The 15,065-nt window shown below is 43.2% G+C and overlaps 1 protein-coding gene across 1 annotated transcript in view; it reads left to right on the plus strand.

Annotated features, from left to right (window-relative positions):
- adgra1b (adhesion G protein-coupled receptor A1b) overlaps positions 1–15,065 on the plus strand; it is a 565,267-nt gene that overhangs the window by 190,012 nt on the left and 360,190 nt on the right. Inside the window, exon 3 of the mRNA XM_078413700.1 lies at positions 4,914–4,985. Within this exon, the coding sequence (XP_078269826.1) occupies positions 4,914–4,985 (72 nt within the window). The remainder of the gene's footprint in view (positions 1–4,913; positions 4,986–15,065) is intronic.

A 15,065-nucleotide genomic window follows, 5' to 3' on the forward strand; every position in this document is an offset into this window, starting at 1 on the left:
ATACAGCACATGTTCTGCCATTGGAATGGTAAGCGATAGAATTTGTTTGGGCAGTTTCAGAGCCACATATATAAAGTGTGTTACACACCGTTGTGTACTTTTGGAAATGTAATTCTGTTCAGTCCAGAATTAATTGCAGTTGGAATCTAGCCAAATGCAGCTAATTTGAAAAAAGAAAGCAAATGCTGCATGGTATTTGTCTGAAAGAACTTGCTTGTGTTTTAGTGGCTGCTTGAGTTGTGTGATTATAGAAACATAGAAAATAGGTGCAGGAGTAGGCCATTCGGCCCTTCTAGCCTGCACCACCATTCAATATGATCATGGCTGATCATCCAACTCAGTATCCTGTGCCTGCCTTCTCTCCATACCCCCTGATCCCTTTAGCCACAAGGGCCACATCTAACTCCCTCTTAAATATAGCCAATGAACTGGCCTCAACTCCCTTCTGTGGCAGAGAATTCCACAGATTCACCACTCTGTGTGAAAAAAAACTTTCTCATCTCGGTCCTAAAAGACTTCCCCCTTATCCTTAAACTGTGACCCCTTGTTCTGGACTTCCCCACCATCGGGAACAATCTTCCTGCATCTAGCCTGTCCAACCCCATAAGAATTTTGTACGTTTCTATAAGATCCCCCCTCAATCTTCTAAATTCCAGCAAGTACAAGCCGAGTCTATCCAGTCTTTCTTCATATGAAAGTCCTGCCATCCCAGGAATCAATCTGATGAACAAGTACTCTGTCAGATGTGCAACAGACATGGTAGATGGCTCCAGTCATATACTTACTGTACATTGTCATCTGTGGATATGTTGATGTCAAACAAGACATCCTTCACAATCTCAATATGTTGTTTCCAATTTAGAACAGATTTGGCTATAGAATGAGTTTTGCATATAATATCTGTAGTGTACAAAAGATGGCATAGGAACACACACAAATGTATCCAAGCAGTAAATTAGCACATTCAGCATAGATAGGTTAATGCGAAAGAACAAAAATCTTGAACTTAACTGTGGAATGATAGGTGTGTGCAATCTACATTTTTACTGAAATGCTTCCTGCTGCTTTTGTGGAAGTATTGTTGAAAAGATGCTAACTGGTATTAAAGTTGCAGAAAAAGCAATTTAATAACTCATATACATTGCTTTATGATGCAATCTCATTGCTGTTGACTAGCTTCATACACTGATAAGCCAAAACATTATGACTACCTGCATAATATGTGCTGTTGGTCCTCCGTGTGCAGCCCCATACGCAGCAGGGTGCGATGCACTGTGTATTGTGACACATTCCTCCAGTGACCACCATTAAAATTTTCTGTGACTTGCGCCACAGTAGACCTTCTGTCGGTTTGGACCAGACGGGATAGCCTTTGTTGCCCTCGTGCATCGATGAGCCTTGGGCGCCCAACACCCTGTCGCCGATTTGTGGTTTGTCCCTCCTCGGACCACTGTCGGTAGGTACTCACCACTGCTGACCGGGAGCACCCCACAAGCCTTGCAGTTTCAGAGATGCTCTGACCCAGTCATCTGGCCTTAACAATTTTGCCCTTGTCAAAGTCGATCAGGTCTTTACTCCTGCCCATTTCTCCTGCATCCAACACATCAACTTCAAGAACTGACTGTTCACTTGCTGCCTAATATATCCCACCCCTTGACAGGTGCCATTGTAACAAGATAATCAATGTTATTCACTCCGTCTGTCAGTGGTCATAATGTTTAGGCCAAAGATAATAGAGCAGAGCAAGATAGACCATTCGACCCTAAAAACCGTAGTATGTCATGCCGCCATTTTAGTAGGCAGAAACTTGCAGAAACATTTAAAAAGGAAAATAACAAAAATCTATGAATTGATAGATGAGATATATTCTGCATTTTTATGGTATCATCACACATACTGTTCCCCCAAAACACTGATTTCACTGCGAGAGCCATAACGGATGCCGGGTTTTGCCTACTAAAATGGCTGCTTTGTGTACTACACTTCAGTATAGGTGATTTCGAAGGAGTGGTCTATCTTGCTCCTCTAGTATCTTTGGTTTAGGCTGATCGGTGTATATTCCATTTAGAAAATAGTATTTGTGAGTTTTTCAGTATGTTAACAAATATATCACCTTCCAGATGTATACTTTAAAAAAAATCTGTTGTTAGTTTTGAGTGTCCTGTAGAAACCCCATGTGAAGTGAAAGGCTCTAAGTGAGAGAAGTGGAGAGGGCTTATTCTATCAATAAGGGAACCTTCACTGCCGACTACAAACAAAAACATGAGAGCATTATTAATGTAATTTCCAAGAGTAAAGTATGCCATCAGGCCGTCCCGCTAACTTGTTGTTATTCCTGTAACAATTTAAGCGAAGGTCTGGTTTACAAATATACTTTAGTCACAAAATTCATATTTTTGTTGAAGATGTCACCTTTATTTAACATTGTGACACCAGTATTAGAAAGGAAAGTCAGCAATTCCATTAGCAAGCAATTCCAATAGCCCAGCGATCCCCGCAAACTAACGCTAGTCCTACACCCACTCGGGACAATTTTTACATTTGCCCAGCCAATTAACCTACATATCTGTACGTCTTTGGAGTGTGGGAGGAAACCGAAGATCTCGGAGAAAACCCATGCAGATCACGGGGAGAACGTATAAACTCCGTACAGATGGCGCCCATAGTCAGGATCGAACCTTGATTGAGGGGAGACATTATAGAGATGTATAAAATCACCTGGGCATGGATAGTGGGTTATGAAAGATTTAATAGCAATCTGACATTTTTTGTTGTTGTTGATTTTTAGATATTTTTAGATTTAGAGATACTGCGCAGAAACAGGCTCTTCGGCCCACCGGGTCCGTGCCGCCCAGCGATCCCCGCACATTAACACTATCCTACACCCACTAGGGACAATTGTTTACATTTGCCCAGCCAATTAACCTACAAACCTGTACGTCTTTGGAGTGTGAGAGGAAACCGAAGATCTCGGAAAAAACCCACGCAGGTCACGGGGAAACTCCGTACAGATGGCGCCCGTAGTGAGGATGGAACCTGAGTCTCCGGCGCTGCATTCGCTGTAAGGCAGCAACTCTACCGCTGCACCACCGTGCCACCATAAATGCCATCATATTTAGGAAAATGGCAAATTTTTGGCTTTGAGGATAGAGGGTGTATGGAACGAGGTGCCAGAGGAAGTAGTGGAGGCAGTTACAATAACAACATTTGAAAGACATTTGGACAGGCACATGGTTGAGAAGGATATGGACCAAATACGGGAAAATTGTACGATCTTATAGTCGTAGAGTCATAGATGGTTTCATTCGGCCCTTCTCTGCCATACAATTACGGCTGATCTATTTTCCCCCTCAACCCCATTCTCTTGCCTTCTCTACATAACCCTTAACATCTTTATTAATCAAGTATCTGTCAATCTTTGCCTTAAAAATACCCATTGACTTGGCCTCCTCAGCCATCGGTGGCAACGAATTCCACAGATTCACCACCCTCTAACTAAAGACATTCATCCCCGTCTCCTTTCTAAAGTTACGTCCTTTTATTCTGAGGATATGCCCTCTGGTTCTAGATTCTCCCACTAGTGGAAACATCCTCTCCACATCCTTGCTATACAGAACTACTTCCCTTTCCCTACATTAACCCAATCATCCCCGGATCTTTCTCGTAAACCTCCTCTGGACTCTCTTCAACGCCAGCACATCCTTCCTCGGATAAGGGGCCAAAACTGCTTACATTACTCCAAATGTGGTGTGACCAGTGCCTTATAAAGCCTCAGCATTACATACCTGTATGTCTTTCTTACTACCAATTTAACTTGCAAATTCACCTTTTGGGAATCCTGCACTCCCAAGTCTCTTTGCACCTCCGATTTCTGAATCCTCTCCCCATTTAGAAAATAGTCTACGCCTTTATTCCTACTAGGAAAATGCACGACTCCATACTTTGCTACACTATATTTCATCTGCCACTTCTTTGCCCGCCCCCACACCTGTCAAAGTCTTTCTGCAGAGTCCCTGCTTTCTCTACACTACCTGGCTTTGCACCATCTGCAAACTTGGCCATAAAGCCTTCAATTCCCTCATCAAAATCATTGATATACAACGTGACAGCCCCACCACGGACCCCTGCGAAATACCATTAGTCACTGGCAGCCAACCAGAAAAGCCCCCTTTATTGCCACACTTTGCCTTCTGCCATCCAGCCAGCCTGCTATCCATGCTGGTATCTTCCCTCTAATACCATGGCCTTTCATCTTCTTCAGCAGCCTCACGTTTGGCACCTTATCAAAGGTCTTCTGAAAATTGAGGTAAACAACATCCACTGACTCTCCTTTGTCTATCCTGTTATTTACTTCCTCAAAGAATTCCAACAGGTTCATCAGGCAAGATCTCCCCTTCTCCTGATCTATAACAGCCTGTTGTGCTACAAAGCAATGTTTTATCTCATAATTGTCCCTGCAGGAATCCATCCCAAGGCAACCTAATCCATCAAAGGTGCACACATTACTTATACGAGTGTGTAGGTGAGCACATAGTCAATCCCATTTGTGGAACATTGGTACCCTGCATTAGGTGAGAATTAGGATTGCTCAGATTTTGTTTTTATTGGTTTGCCTTCCACCTGAATTATTTGCTTATCAAGTGCATTCGAAAATGAAATGCTTATCTCTGGTACAATGCACCAAATTAGTTGCTGCATTGAAAATGTTCAACTACTTATTGTTTTGCAGATATTTGAACTCTATGTAAACTTGTTTTTATGTGGGTTTATAAGGAAGTTGCAGGACACAATCTTCACCATCGCTGCGAAACCAAACACGCAACATTTAATTCCAATGATCATATTTCATTCATTAAGTTAAAGAAAAACAGCTCGTCAATCTGTAATTATTTTTTCATTCTCCTTTCCTCTAGGGATTTGAAGAATAACTTGATTAGCAACATTGAGCCTGGGGCTTTCTTTGGGCTTTCAGCGCTGAGGCAATTGTAAGTACTCATTCTATTTGAATTACTTGTCTCATTAGTTCATTGATTTCCGACCTAGTTGTGGTTAGGGATTCGGGCTGAATAATTGAGAAGTAACAAAAACATACGAGGAAAGTTACATTGTTACTCTCAAAATAGGCGTTGATCCTATTATTTTTATTTAATGACACATTGAGAGTGAATCGAACAACATAAGATGTGCTTTCGGATAAAATAATAGTTTGTTTGATGGTGATTCCAGACAAGATTCTGATTCAGCACAGGTCTTTAATGATTTCTAATGTTCATATTAAGTTTTCCAGAACAGGTAAAGTATTTTAGTTTACTAATATTAAGGGAGTTGGGGATGCATTAATCACTAATCTTCAAATGCTCACAACCTTGTCGAAGGGATTAACAGCACGCACATGTATGAAAGAATGTGAACTGTCTTGAGTTTCACAGCTTGTGTGTCAAAAGCATTTTCCTTTTTTTTTAACTTGAAAGACTTTAGCACCTGTTTAAAAGTCTGTTTTTGTATCCCAACATTTAAAATGAATTTTATTTGAGGGAGTTAACTTCAAGGGCAGAAGTAATTTTGTACGGTTGACATGGACATGTTTTTAGAATTAAATGTCATAAAATATTCCCTTTAGTCATGTTGACTGAGGTGAAAAGGCCTGTTTCCGGCTGTATATATATGAAATATGAAATATGAAATATGAAATAAGTGAAGGAAGAGAGGAAAATAAAAAAAATCTTGGAACTCTGAAACTCCAGATTGAATTCTTGGACTGTGCACTATTTTCTAAACATTTCTGCCGTTTGGTATTTGAATTCAGCCAAGGTTACATATGTATGGAATGTTCTTATAAAGCATTTACAAGTATTTACTTTCAATATTTTAAATATTCCTTCTAAGTTCACTTTAATAACCATTCAGAACATGAAAAGAAGAAAAGACGGGTGTAGGGGGATTGCTGGTTGGTGCGGACTCTGTGGGCCGAAGGGCCTGTTTCCACGTTGTATCTCTAAACTCTAAGTTCGAAACAATCCCTGGATCTGTCCATATCAAGTATTTTTATTGAATCTTTCTTGAATAAAATATTATTTGCTAATCTGTCCACAGCAACATTGCTAAATATGAAAACTGATTCTATTCCACCCCACATTTCAGATTTTTGACCAATAGAGCATCCTCTCAGACTATATGTAGTTACAAGGAATATAACATGCGTAATTACACCATGAAGCTTGTACAACAGGAGTTTGGCAACAGCTACTGGCCACGGGAGAATTGGCACAATCCCTACATTGTGCATATTGCAGAGTTTGAATTAATTGAGTGATGTATGCAAAAGAATTTGCCCCCGGGTTCGTTTTGTTCAACTCATCAAGGTTGTTTGTGGGATTGAAGAAAATATGAATGAGAATGTACTCCAGCCCACTTTTTGCAAGCAAAGCTCCTAAAGGATCAGTCAGGAATTGTCGAACAAGCTTCGGTGGCACGGTGGCACAGCAGTAGAATTGCTGGCGTGCAGCGCCAGAGACCCCGGTTAGATCCTGACTATGTGTGCTGTCTGTACGGAGCTTGTACGTTCTCCCTGTGACTGCATGGGGTTTTTTCCGGGTGCTCCGGTTTCCTCCCACACTCCAAAGACGTACAGGTTTGTAGGTTAATAATAATAATAATAATAATAATATTCATTTATTGTCATTGCAACGAGTACAACGAAATTAAAAAACAGCCAATCCTGACGGTGCGTACAAACATATATGCAATAAATGCAAAAACAAATAAATACATAAATACAATTAAATTAAGTACAAGATTTTTTAACGGTGTTGCCTAGTGCACAGGTAGTGTTCAGTTCTCGTATGGCCCTGGGGTAAAAACTGTTCTTAAGTCTGTTTGTTCGGGATTTGATTGACCTGAAACGTCGACCAGAGGGCAGATGAACAAACAGACGGTGGCCGGGGTGGGATGGATCTTTTATTATTTTGCCTGCTCTACTGAGGCAGCGCAGGCTGAACAGGTGCTCCAGGGAGGGCAGTGAGCAGCCGATGATTTTCTGGGCCGTCGTGATGACCCTCTGAAGGGCCTTCCTGTCCTTTTCTGAGCAGCTGGCATACCATGTGGTTATACAGTATGCCAGCACACTCTCGATGGAGCAGCGATAGAAGGACAACATGAGCTTCTCCTGCAGGTTGGTTTTCCTGAGGATCCTCAGGAAGTGGAGTCTCTGCTGTGCCTTCTTTACTGTGGTGATGGTGTTGGTAGACCAGGTGAGATCCTCTGCGATGTGCGTACCCAGGAACCTGAAAGCTGGTACCCTTTCCACGCAGACCCCATTGATGTAGAGTGGGTCGTAATCTCCACTGGTTTTTGGCTTTGGTAAAATTGTAAGTTGTCCCCAGTGTGTCGGATAGTGTTAGTGCAGTGGGATCGCTGGTCGGCGCCAAAGGGGTTAATTCCATGCTGTATCTCAAATTCTGAACAATCTGTGAAGCTGTCCATGTCACAATTCTAGTGTACAGTCCACTAGTCTCTCTATCCTGCTTATTTCTTTCACTATTCTGACCTTTAATATTTCTGATAAATCATTGATCTGATCCCTCTGATAAGTCATTTGCTACCATCACACTTCTATCAAGAAAGACCATTCTCTCATTAGTAGGACTTGCACAGCCATGGTCTCACAATGAAGAAATCTCCTCATGCAACTGCAAATCACTGAAAGTAGCAGTGCAGTTAGAAAGAACAGAAACTAAATATCTTTGCACTATTATTGTTTGTTTAAAATATATATCAGAATAGTCTTAACTCTTTAAAATCTGAACTCACTAAGTTGTGAAGTTCAGAGGTTCATTTCAGCAGAGGTAGAATTGTAAAATGTAGAAGTGAAGCTGAAGCCACTTAGAACCTTGGTTGGACCACACTTGGAGTGTTATTTACTCCTGTGGTCTCTGTGTTGTTAGCAGGATCGAAAAACACTAGAGAAAAGGGAAATGGTGGGATCAAAGCATATGTCATTCTTAGAATTTGGCCAATCGCTTTCTCCTTTTTAAACAGAGGTAACAGGAATCTTGCAATCTTCGAACAGAAAACTGAAGAATGATAGATAGAGCCACACTATTTCATAGAACATAGAACAGTACAGCATCGGAATGGGCCTTTCAGCTCACACTGTTTGTGCCTAACATGATGCCAATGGAATGTTGGCCTTCGTAACAAGAGGAGTTGAGTATAGGAGCAAAGAGGTCCTTCTACAGTTGTACCGGGCCCTGGTGAGACCGCACCTGGAGTACTGTGTGCAGTTTTGGTCTCCAAATTTGAGGAAGGATATTCTTGCTATGGAGGGCGTGCAGCGTAGGTTCACTAGGTTAATTCCCGGAATGGCGGGACTGTCGTATGTTGAAAGGCTGGAACGATTGGGCTTGTATACACTGGAATTTAGAAGGATGAGGGGGGATCTTATTGAAACATATAAGATAATTAGGGGATTGGACACATTAGAGGCAGGAAACATGTTCCCAATGTTGGGGGAGTCCAGAACAAGGGGCCACAGTTTAAGAATAAGGGGTAGGCCATTTAGAACGGAGATGAGGAAGAACTTTTTCAGTCAGAGAGTGGTGAAGGTGTGGAATTCTCTGCCTCAGAAGGCAGTGGAGGCCAGTTCGTTGGATGCTTTCAAGAGAGAGCTGGATAGAGCTCTTAAGGATAGCGGAGTGAGGGGGTATGGGGAGAAGGCAGGAACGGGGTACTGATTGAGAGTGATCAGCCATGATCGCATTGAATGGCGGTGCTGGCTCGAAGGGCTGAATGGCCTACTCCTGCACCTATTGTCTATTGTCTATTGTCTAAGTTAAACTGACCTCATCTGCCCGTACATGATCCATATCCCTCTATTCCCTGCACTTCCATGTGCCTTTCTAAAAGCCTCTTAAACGCCACTATCGTATCTTCCTCCACCACCAACCCCGTCAATGCGTTCCAGGCCCCCACTGCACTCTGTGTAAAAAAAATTGCCCTTTCACACCTCCATTAAACTTTGCCCCTCTCACCTTCTAGTTGTGCAGTTTCTGTGGGCCGAAGGGCCTGTTTCCCCTGTTGTATCTCTAAACTCTAAGTTCGAAACAATCCCTGGATCTGTCCATATCAAGTATTTTTATTGAATCTTTCTTGCACCACAGAGATTCGGTGGGTTATTTCACACTGGGAAGAAGGTTCTGACTGTCTGCGCTATCTATGTCACCCATAATTTTTCCAGGAAGGTACTTGACCTGCAACCTCTCCTTCACCCACCAGCAATGCCTCCCATTCACCTCACAATGATTTGGCTTCAAGTAACTGTTTCCAGACCACTTTTGTTTCGTCGTTCACACGATCCACAAAATGGACTCATTATTCATTTGCCAGATTTGGCTCAACCATTTTGCATGCGTAGAATTCCTCAACCTAATCTTCCTAATATTTGGAGCATGTGAATAGGTGTCATACCTTTGGCCCAATGAACCAACAATTTTCGGGCACCGTGACACTTGCTCAAGTGATATTACCATCTCCATTTCAAACAAAATATTTTGCCAGGCTGCCATCCTTTACGAGGATGTGTCCCATTTAAACGTTTCCAATCATATTGACAAGTCCTTGTAGTTTAAATAGGCAAATTAAATTCTCACGATCCGCAAGGGATATGGATTTCCCATGGGCACGGAAAAATACAGATGCCTCCGGGGACATTAGGATACAATGTGTAACAGTATGAACCCCTCCATAGATAAAACAACTTCTTTGTATAATTCGGCTTATATATTTTCAGTCTGCAGTTTCATCTTGTGTGGTTTGCTTTTAATTCATTACTTCCTTACAGTGAGGAGATTGACCAGCTTCTGACTTTTCTCACCATCCACGACAGCTGGTAGCAAGCAGTAAAGCCTGAAGTTGTAAACAGCAGGGTTATCAGCACATCTATCAACCTCCTGACATATGCTCCGGCTGCAAACCTACTTATGTGCCCAACCCCCGGTGTTCCTAACCCAAACCCTTGCTCCAGGCACACATCCGGGTCGTGTTCAGTACACCCTTGCTTGGGTTGCCATACAGACCATACATTAATGTAGCTTTGACCTTAACCTACCTACTCAAACACTTGGGAACTCACATAAAAACAAATAACGCGCAAGGTTATTTGTGAAGATAATCATGATATCCCACAAAAGAAAGTGTAAGAAAATAACTGCAGATGCTGGTACAAATCGAAAGTATTTATTCACAAAATGCTGGAGTAACTCAGCAGGTCAGGCAGCATTTAATTTTAGATTTAGAGATACAGCGCGAAAACAGGCCCTTTGGCCCACCGAGTCCGCGCCGCCCAGCAATCCCCGCACATTAACACTATCCTACACACACTAGGGACAATTTTTACATTTACCCAGTCAATTAACCTACATACCTGTACGTCTTTGGAGTGTGGGAGGAAACCGAAGATCTCGGAGAAAACCCACGCAGGTCACGGGGAGAACGTATAAACTCCGTACAGACGGCGCCCGTAATCAGGATCGAACCTGAGTCTCCGGCGCTGCATTCGCTGTAAGGCAGCAACTCTACCACTGCGCCACCGTGCCGCAGATCTCAGCATCTCAGGAGAGAAGGAATGGGTGATGTTTCGGGTCGAGACCCTTCTTCAGACTGATGTCAGGGGGGCGGGACAAAGGAAGGATATAGGTGGAAACAGGAAGACAGTGGGAGATCTGGGAAGGGGGAGGGGAAGAGAGGGACAGAGGAACTATCTAAAGTTGGAAGTCAATGTTCATTCCGCTGGGCTGCAAGCTGCCCAGGCGAAATATGAGGTGCTGTTCCTCCAATTTCCGGTGGGACTCACTATGGCACTGGAGGAGGCACTGGGAATGGGAGGGGGAGTTGAAGTGCTCAGCCACCGGGAGATTCCCACAAAAGAAAAATCTCAGCCCAGGTTCCTGACCTTGGCCCTGGCCATCTCTAGATTATTAATATTTCGCAACTTCTACACAATCCTAATTAATGGCAAGCAGAACTCACTGATCACTGCAAGAGGAAGCCCTGGAGGAATGCAACCAACACTCCCAATTCACGAGATGTTCATTAGGTCCTTGGAAAGGATTTTGAGGAAGTGTTAGTCATGGAGACATAGAGTCATTTGCTGTCCTTACAGAACCCTAAATATGTTGGAATACATTACTAAATACTTTAACTCCCCCTCCCATTCCCATACTGACACTCTCTGTCCAATTTGCAATGGGCCTCGCTCTGATAGTGGAGGAGGCCCATTGCAAATTGGAGGAACAGCACCTCATATTTTGCTTGGGCAGCTTACAGCCCAGCGGTGTGAATCTTTATTTCTCTAACTTTTAAGTAACCCTTGCTTTCCCTCTCTCTCCATCACTCCGTCCCACCCCCATCCTAGTTCTCCAACTAGTTTCACTGTCCTCCTGATTACATTTTACTGATTGTATGCCACGTTGTCACCTTCCACTCAGTTAAAAATTCTCCTCGAGCATTGTCTCTTTTGATCTCTCGTTTTCTCACCTTACCATTCCATATCTCCGTAGCTCCCTCTCCCCTGAGTCTCAGTCTGAAGAAGGGTCTCGACCGGAAACGTCACCCATTCCTTCTCTTCAGAGATGTTGCCTGCCCCGCTGAGTTACTCCAGCATTTTGTGTCTAATACATTAAGAGAATTGTGTTGACAAGGTGTTCATGGACTTTTAGTACTTGATTCATAAATTATCATGTAATAGACTTAGCTTCACAACTGAAAGCCATGGAATTAAAAGGGGTTGCTGTGGCATGATTAAAAATTGGCTTAATAATAAAAAATATTGTAGTAGTGAAAGTTTTTTTTTGTCAAAAAGTAAATGGACAGTGAAGTCCCCCAGGGTCAACTATAATATAACTAGAGCCTGGATGTAGGGTACAATTTACAAATTAGCAGATGGCATAAGCATGGATGTGCAGTGAACTATAAGGAGGGTTAGCAGTGGGCTTCAAGACAATTAAAGAGGGGCTGATAGAATTAGCAGATGAAATTTAAAGCTGAGGAACGTGATGTTTACATTTTAATAGAAGAATGACAGAAGGCAAAGTAAGCTAAATGGCATGATGCTAAAATAAATAGACGTGACATAAGATTGTGGGCATGTGTTTTATTTATTGAACATGGGAGGGCATGTTGCAAAACTATTTAAAAAGCATACAGAATCCTGGGCTTTATCGACACCCATCAGTCAAAACATTATGACCTGATGAGCCAAAGCATTATGACCACCTGCCTGATATGCTGTTGATCCTCCGTGTGCAGCCCCATACGCAGCAGGGTGCGATGCACTGTGTATTGTGACACATTCCTCCCGTGACCACCATTAACATTTTCTGTGACTTGTGCCACAGTAGACCTTCTGTTGGTTCGGACCAGACAGGATAGCCTTCGTTGCCCTCGCGCACTGATGAGCCTTGGGTGCTCAACACCCTATCGGTTTGTGGTTTGTCCCTCCTCGGACCACTGTCAGTAGTAGTATTAGCAGGGACATCCCGTATTTTGGGCTAAATTGGTTTGTCCCGTATTAGTAGGGTTGCCAACTTCCTCACTCTCAAATAAGGGACAAAGCGTGACATCACCACCCTGCGCCCCTCATGACCTCACCCAGCCAGCAGCCTCGTGCTCCCCCTCCACCAATGGAGGTCGCCCGGGCCGGGAGGCGGGTTGCTTTGCAACCTCCGTTAGGGGCTCCCAGAAATCACAACAAAATACAGTAATAATCAGTGAGATCTTAAAATCCCGGATTTAAATGCACAGGTTTGGGCTAACTCGGTGTAAAATTTAACCGCTGGCTGGGTGAGGTCACGTAGGGTGAGGGGCGGTGACGTAACCTTGTCCCATATTTGGGAGTGAGATAGTTGGCAATCCTAGTCGGTAGGTACTCACCACTGCTGACCAGAAGCACCCCACAAGCTTTGCCGTTTCAGAGATGCTCTGACCCAGTCGTCTGGCCATAACAATTTGGCCCTTGTCAAAGTCACTCAGGTCTTTACTCCTGCCCATTTCTCCTGCATCCAACACATCAACTTCAAGAACTGACTGTTCACTTGCTGCCTAATATATCCCACCCCTTGACAGGTGCCATTGTAACAAGATTATCAATGTTATTCGCTTTGCCTGTCAGTGGTCATAATGTTTTGGCTGATCGGTGTATACAAGGGCAAGGAATTCATTATGGATCTTTATAAAACTTTAGTGTGGCTATACTTGGAATACTGTGTCCAGTTTTAGGAAAGATGTGAAAGGTTTTGTGAAGGCGCAAACAAATGTACTAAATGATTTGTAGGAAGGAACTGCAGATGCTGGTTTAAACCGAAGGTAGACAAAAAAGCTGGAGTAATTCAGCGGGACAGGCGGCATCTCTGGTGAGAAGGAATGTGTGACGTTTCGGGTCGAGACCCTTCTTCAGTCTGAAGAAGTTGTCTCGACCCGAAACGTCACCCATTCCTTCTCACCAGAGATGCGGCCTGGAAAGAAAGCATGGAAATTGGACTGGCTGGATGGCCTTCACAATGAGTTGGTATGGACCCGATAGGCTGAATGGTCTTCCTTTTTGCTGTAACTATTCTATGCTTCTGTGATTTTGTGTGGTCAACTTCCAGCTGTGTGTCCACTTTGTCCAAAACTCTGTACTTCAGCCCTTTCATTCTACCTCCCACTCTTCTCAAAGAACTTGAAAATACTTATGCAAAACTCATGAATGCCTTTTTCCATGTTAGTGACCACAACTGATTATTGCAGATTGTTCCTCCGTAGCCTGAGGTACAGGACTCCTCTGAAGTAGATTCACTTCAGGTATTTCATCTGGCACATGTCAGTTGTCAACCACACATTGGGGACACTTGTCTGAAGTCCAACTCAAAAGACCAGTGAAAGATTGCAGTCGTGCTACTTTCTCAGAAGTGCTGTCTTTTGATTGAGATGTCAAATGGATGCCCTGACTGCTCCCTCAAGTAGACATGGACCATTGGATGGCACTGTTTAGTTTAGTTTTTTAGTTTAGTTTAGTTTAGAATTATAGCATGGAAACAGGCCCTTCGGCCCACCAAGTCCACGTCGAACATCGATCCCCACACACTAACACTATCCTACACACAGTAGGGACAATTTTCAATTTTCCCAAGCCAATTAGCCTACAAACCTGTACGTCTTTGGAGTATGGGAAGAAACCGGAGATCTGGGACAAAACTCACTCAGGTCTCATTGAGAACTTACAAACTCCATACAGACGAGACGGCACACGTAGTCAGGATTGAACTAGGGTCTCTGGCGCCATAAGGCAGCAACACTACCGCTGTGCCACTGTGCTCCACCACTGATCTTGAACATGAGCAAAGAAATTATCTTAATTAAAATCAACATTTCAAAAACAGTGCACCCAATCATTATTACATTGCTATCTGCGGGATCCTGCTTTGGCTGAAATAGTTATTCTTTCTATTTTTGACGGAGACAAGATTTTAAAAGTATTTTCTAGACACAACAAACTGCAGATGCTGGTGTACAAAAAAAGATACAAAGTGCTGGAGTAGCTCAGTATATTAGGCAGCATGTCGAGTGAACATGGATAGGCAATGTTTCAGGTCAGAACCCTCCTTCAGACTGAGATCCAGCAGATTTTGGCAATGTGCATGTGCTTGGTAAAACCCTCGCCTGCACTATGCTCGGGCCTGTTGGATCTCCCAGTTGCTGACTATATTAACTCCCCTTCCCATTCCCACACTGACCTTTCTGTCCCAGGCCTCCTCCACTGCCAGAGTGAGGCCACATGCAAACTGGAGGAACAGCACCTCGTATTCTCCTTGGGTAGCTTATATCCCAATGATATGAACATTGGCTCGAAGGGCTGAATGACCTACTCCTGCACCTATTGCCTATTGTCTATTGAATTCTCCAATTTTAGATAACTAATCAACAACAACTCCTTTCGTCTACCCTCATTCCCTTCACCTATATACTTTCCTCAACCTTCACATTCACCTGTAACGTCACCAATCCATGATCTCCAGAGATTATGCCTGACC

The sequence above is a fragment of the Rhinoraja longicauda genome, chromosome 16 (assembly GCF_053455715.1).
Source record: "Rhinoraja longicauda isolate Sanriku21f chromosome 16, sRhiLon1.1, whole genome shotgun sequence".
Classification (NCBI taxonomy): domain Eukaryota; kingdom Metazoa; phylum Chordata; class Chondrichthyes; order Rajiformes; family Arhynchobatidae; genus Rhinoraja; species Rhinoraja longicauda.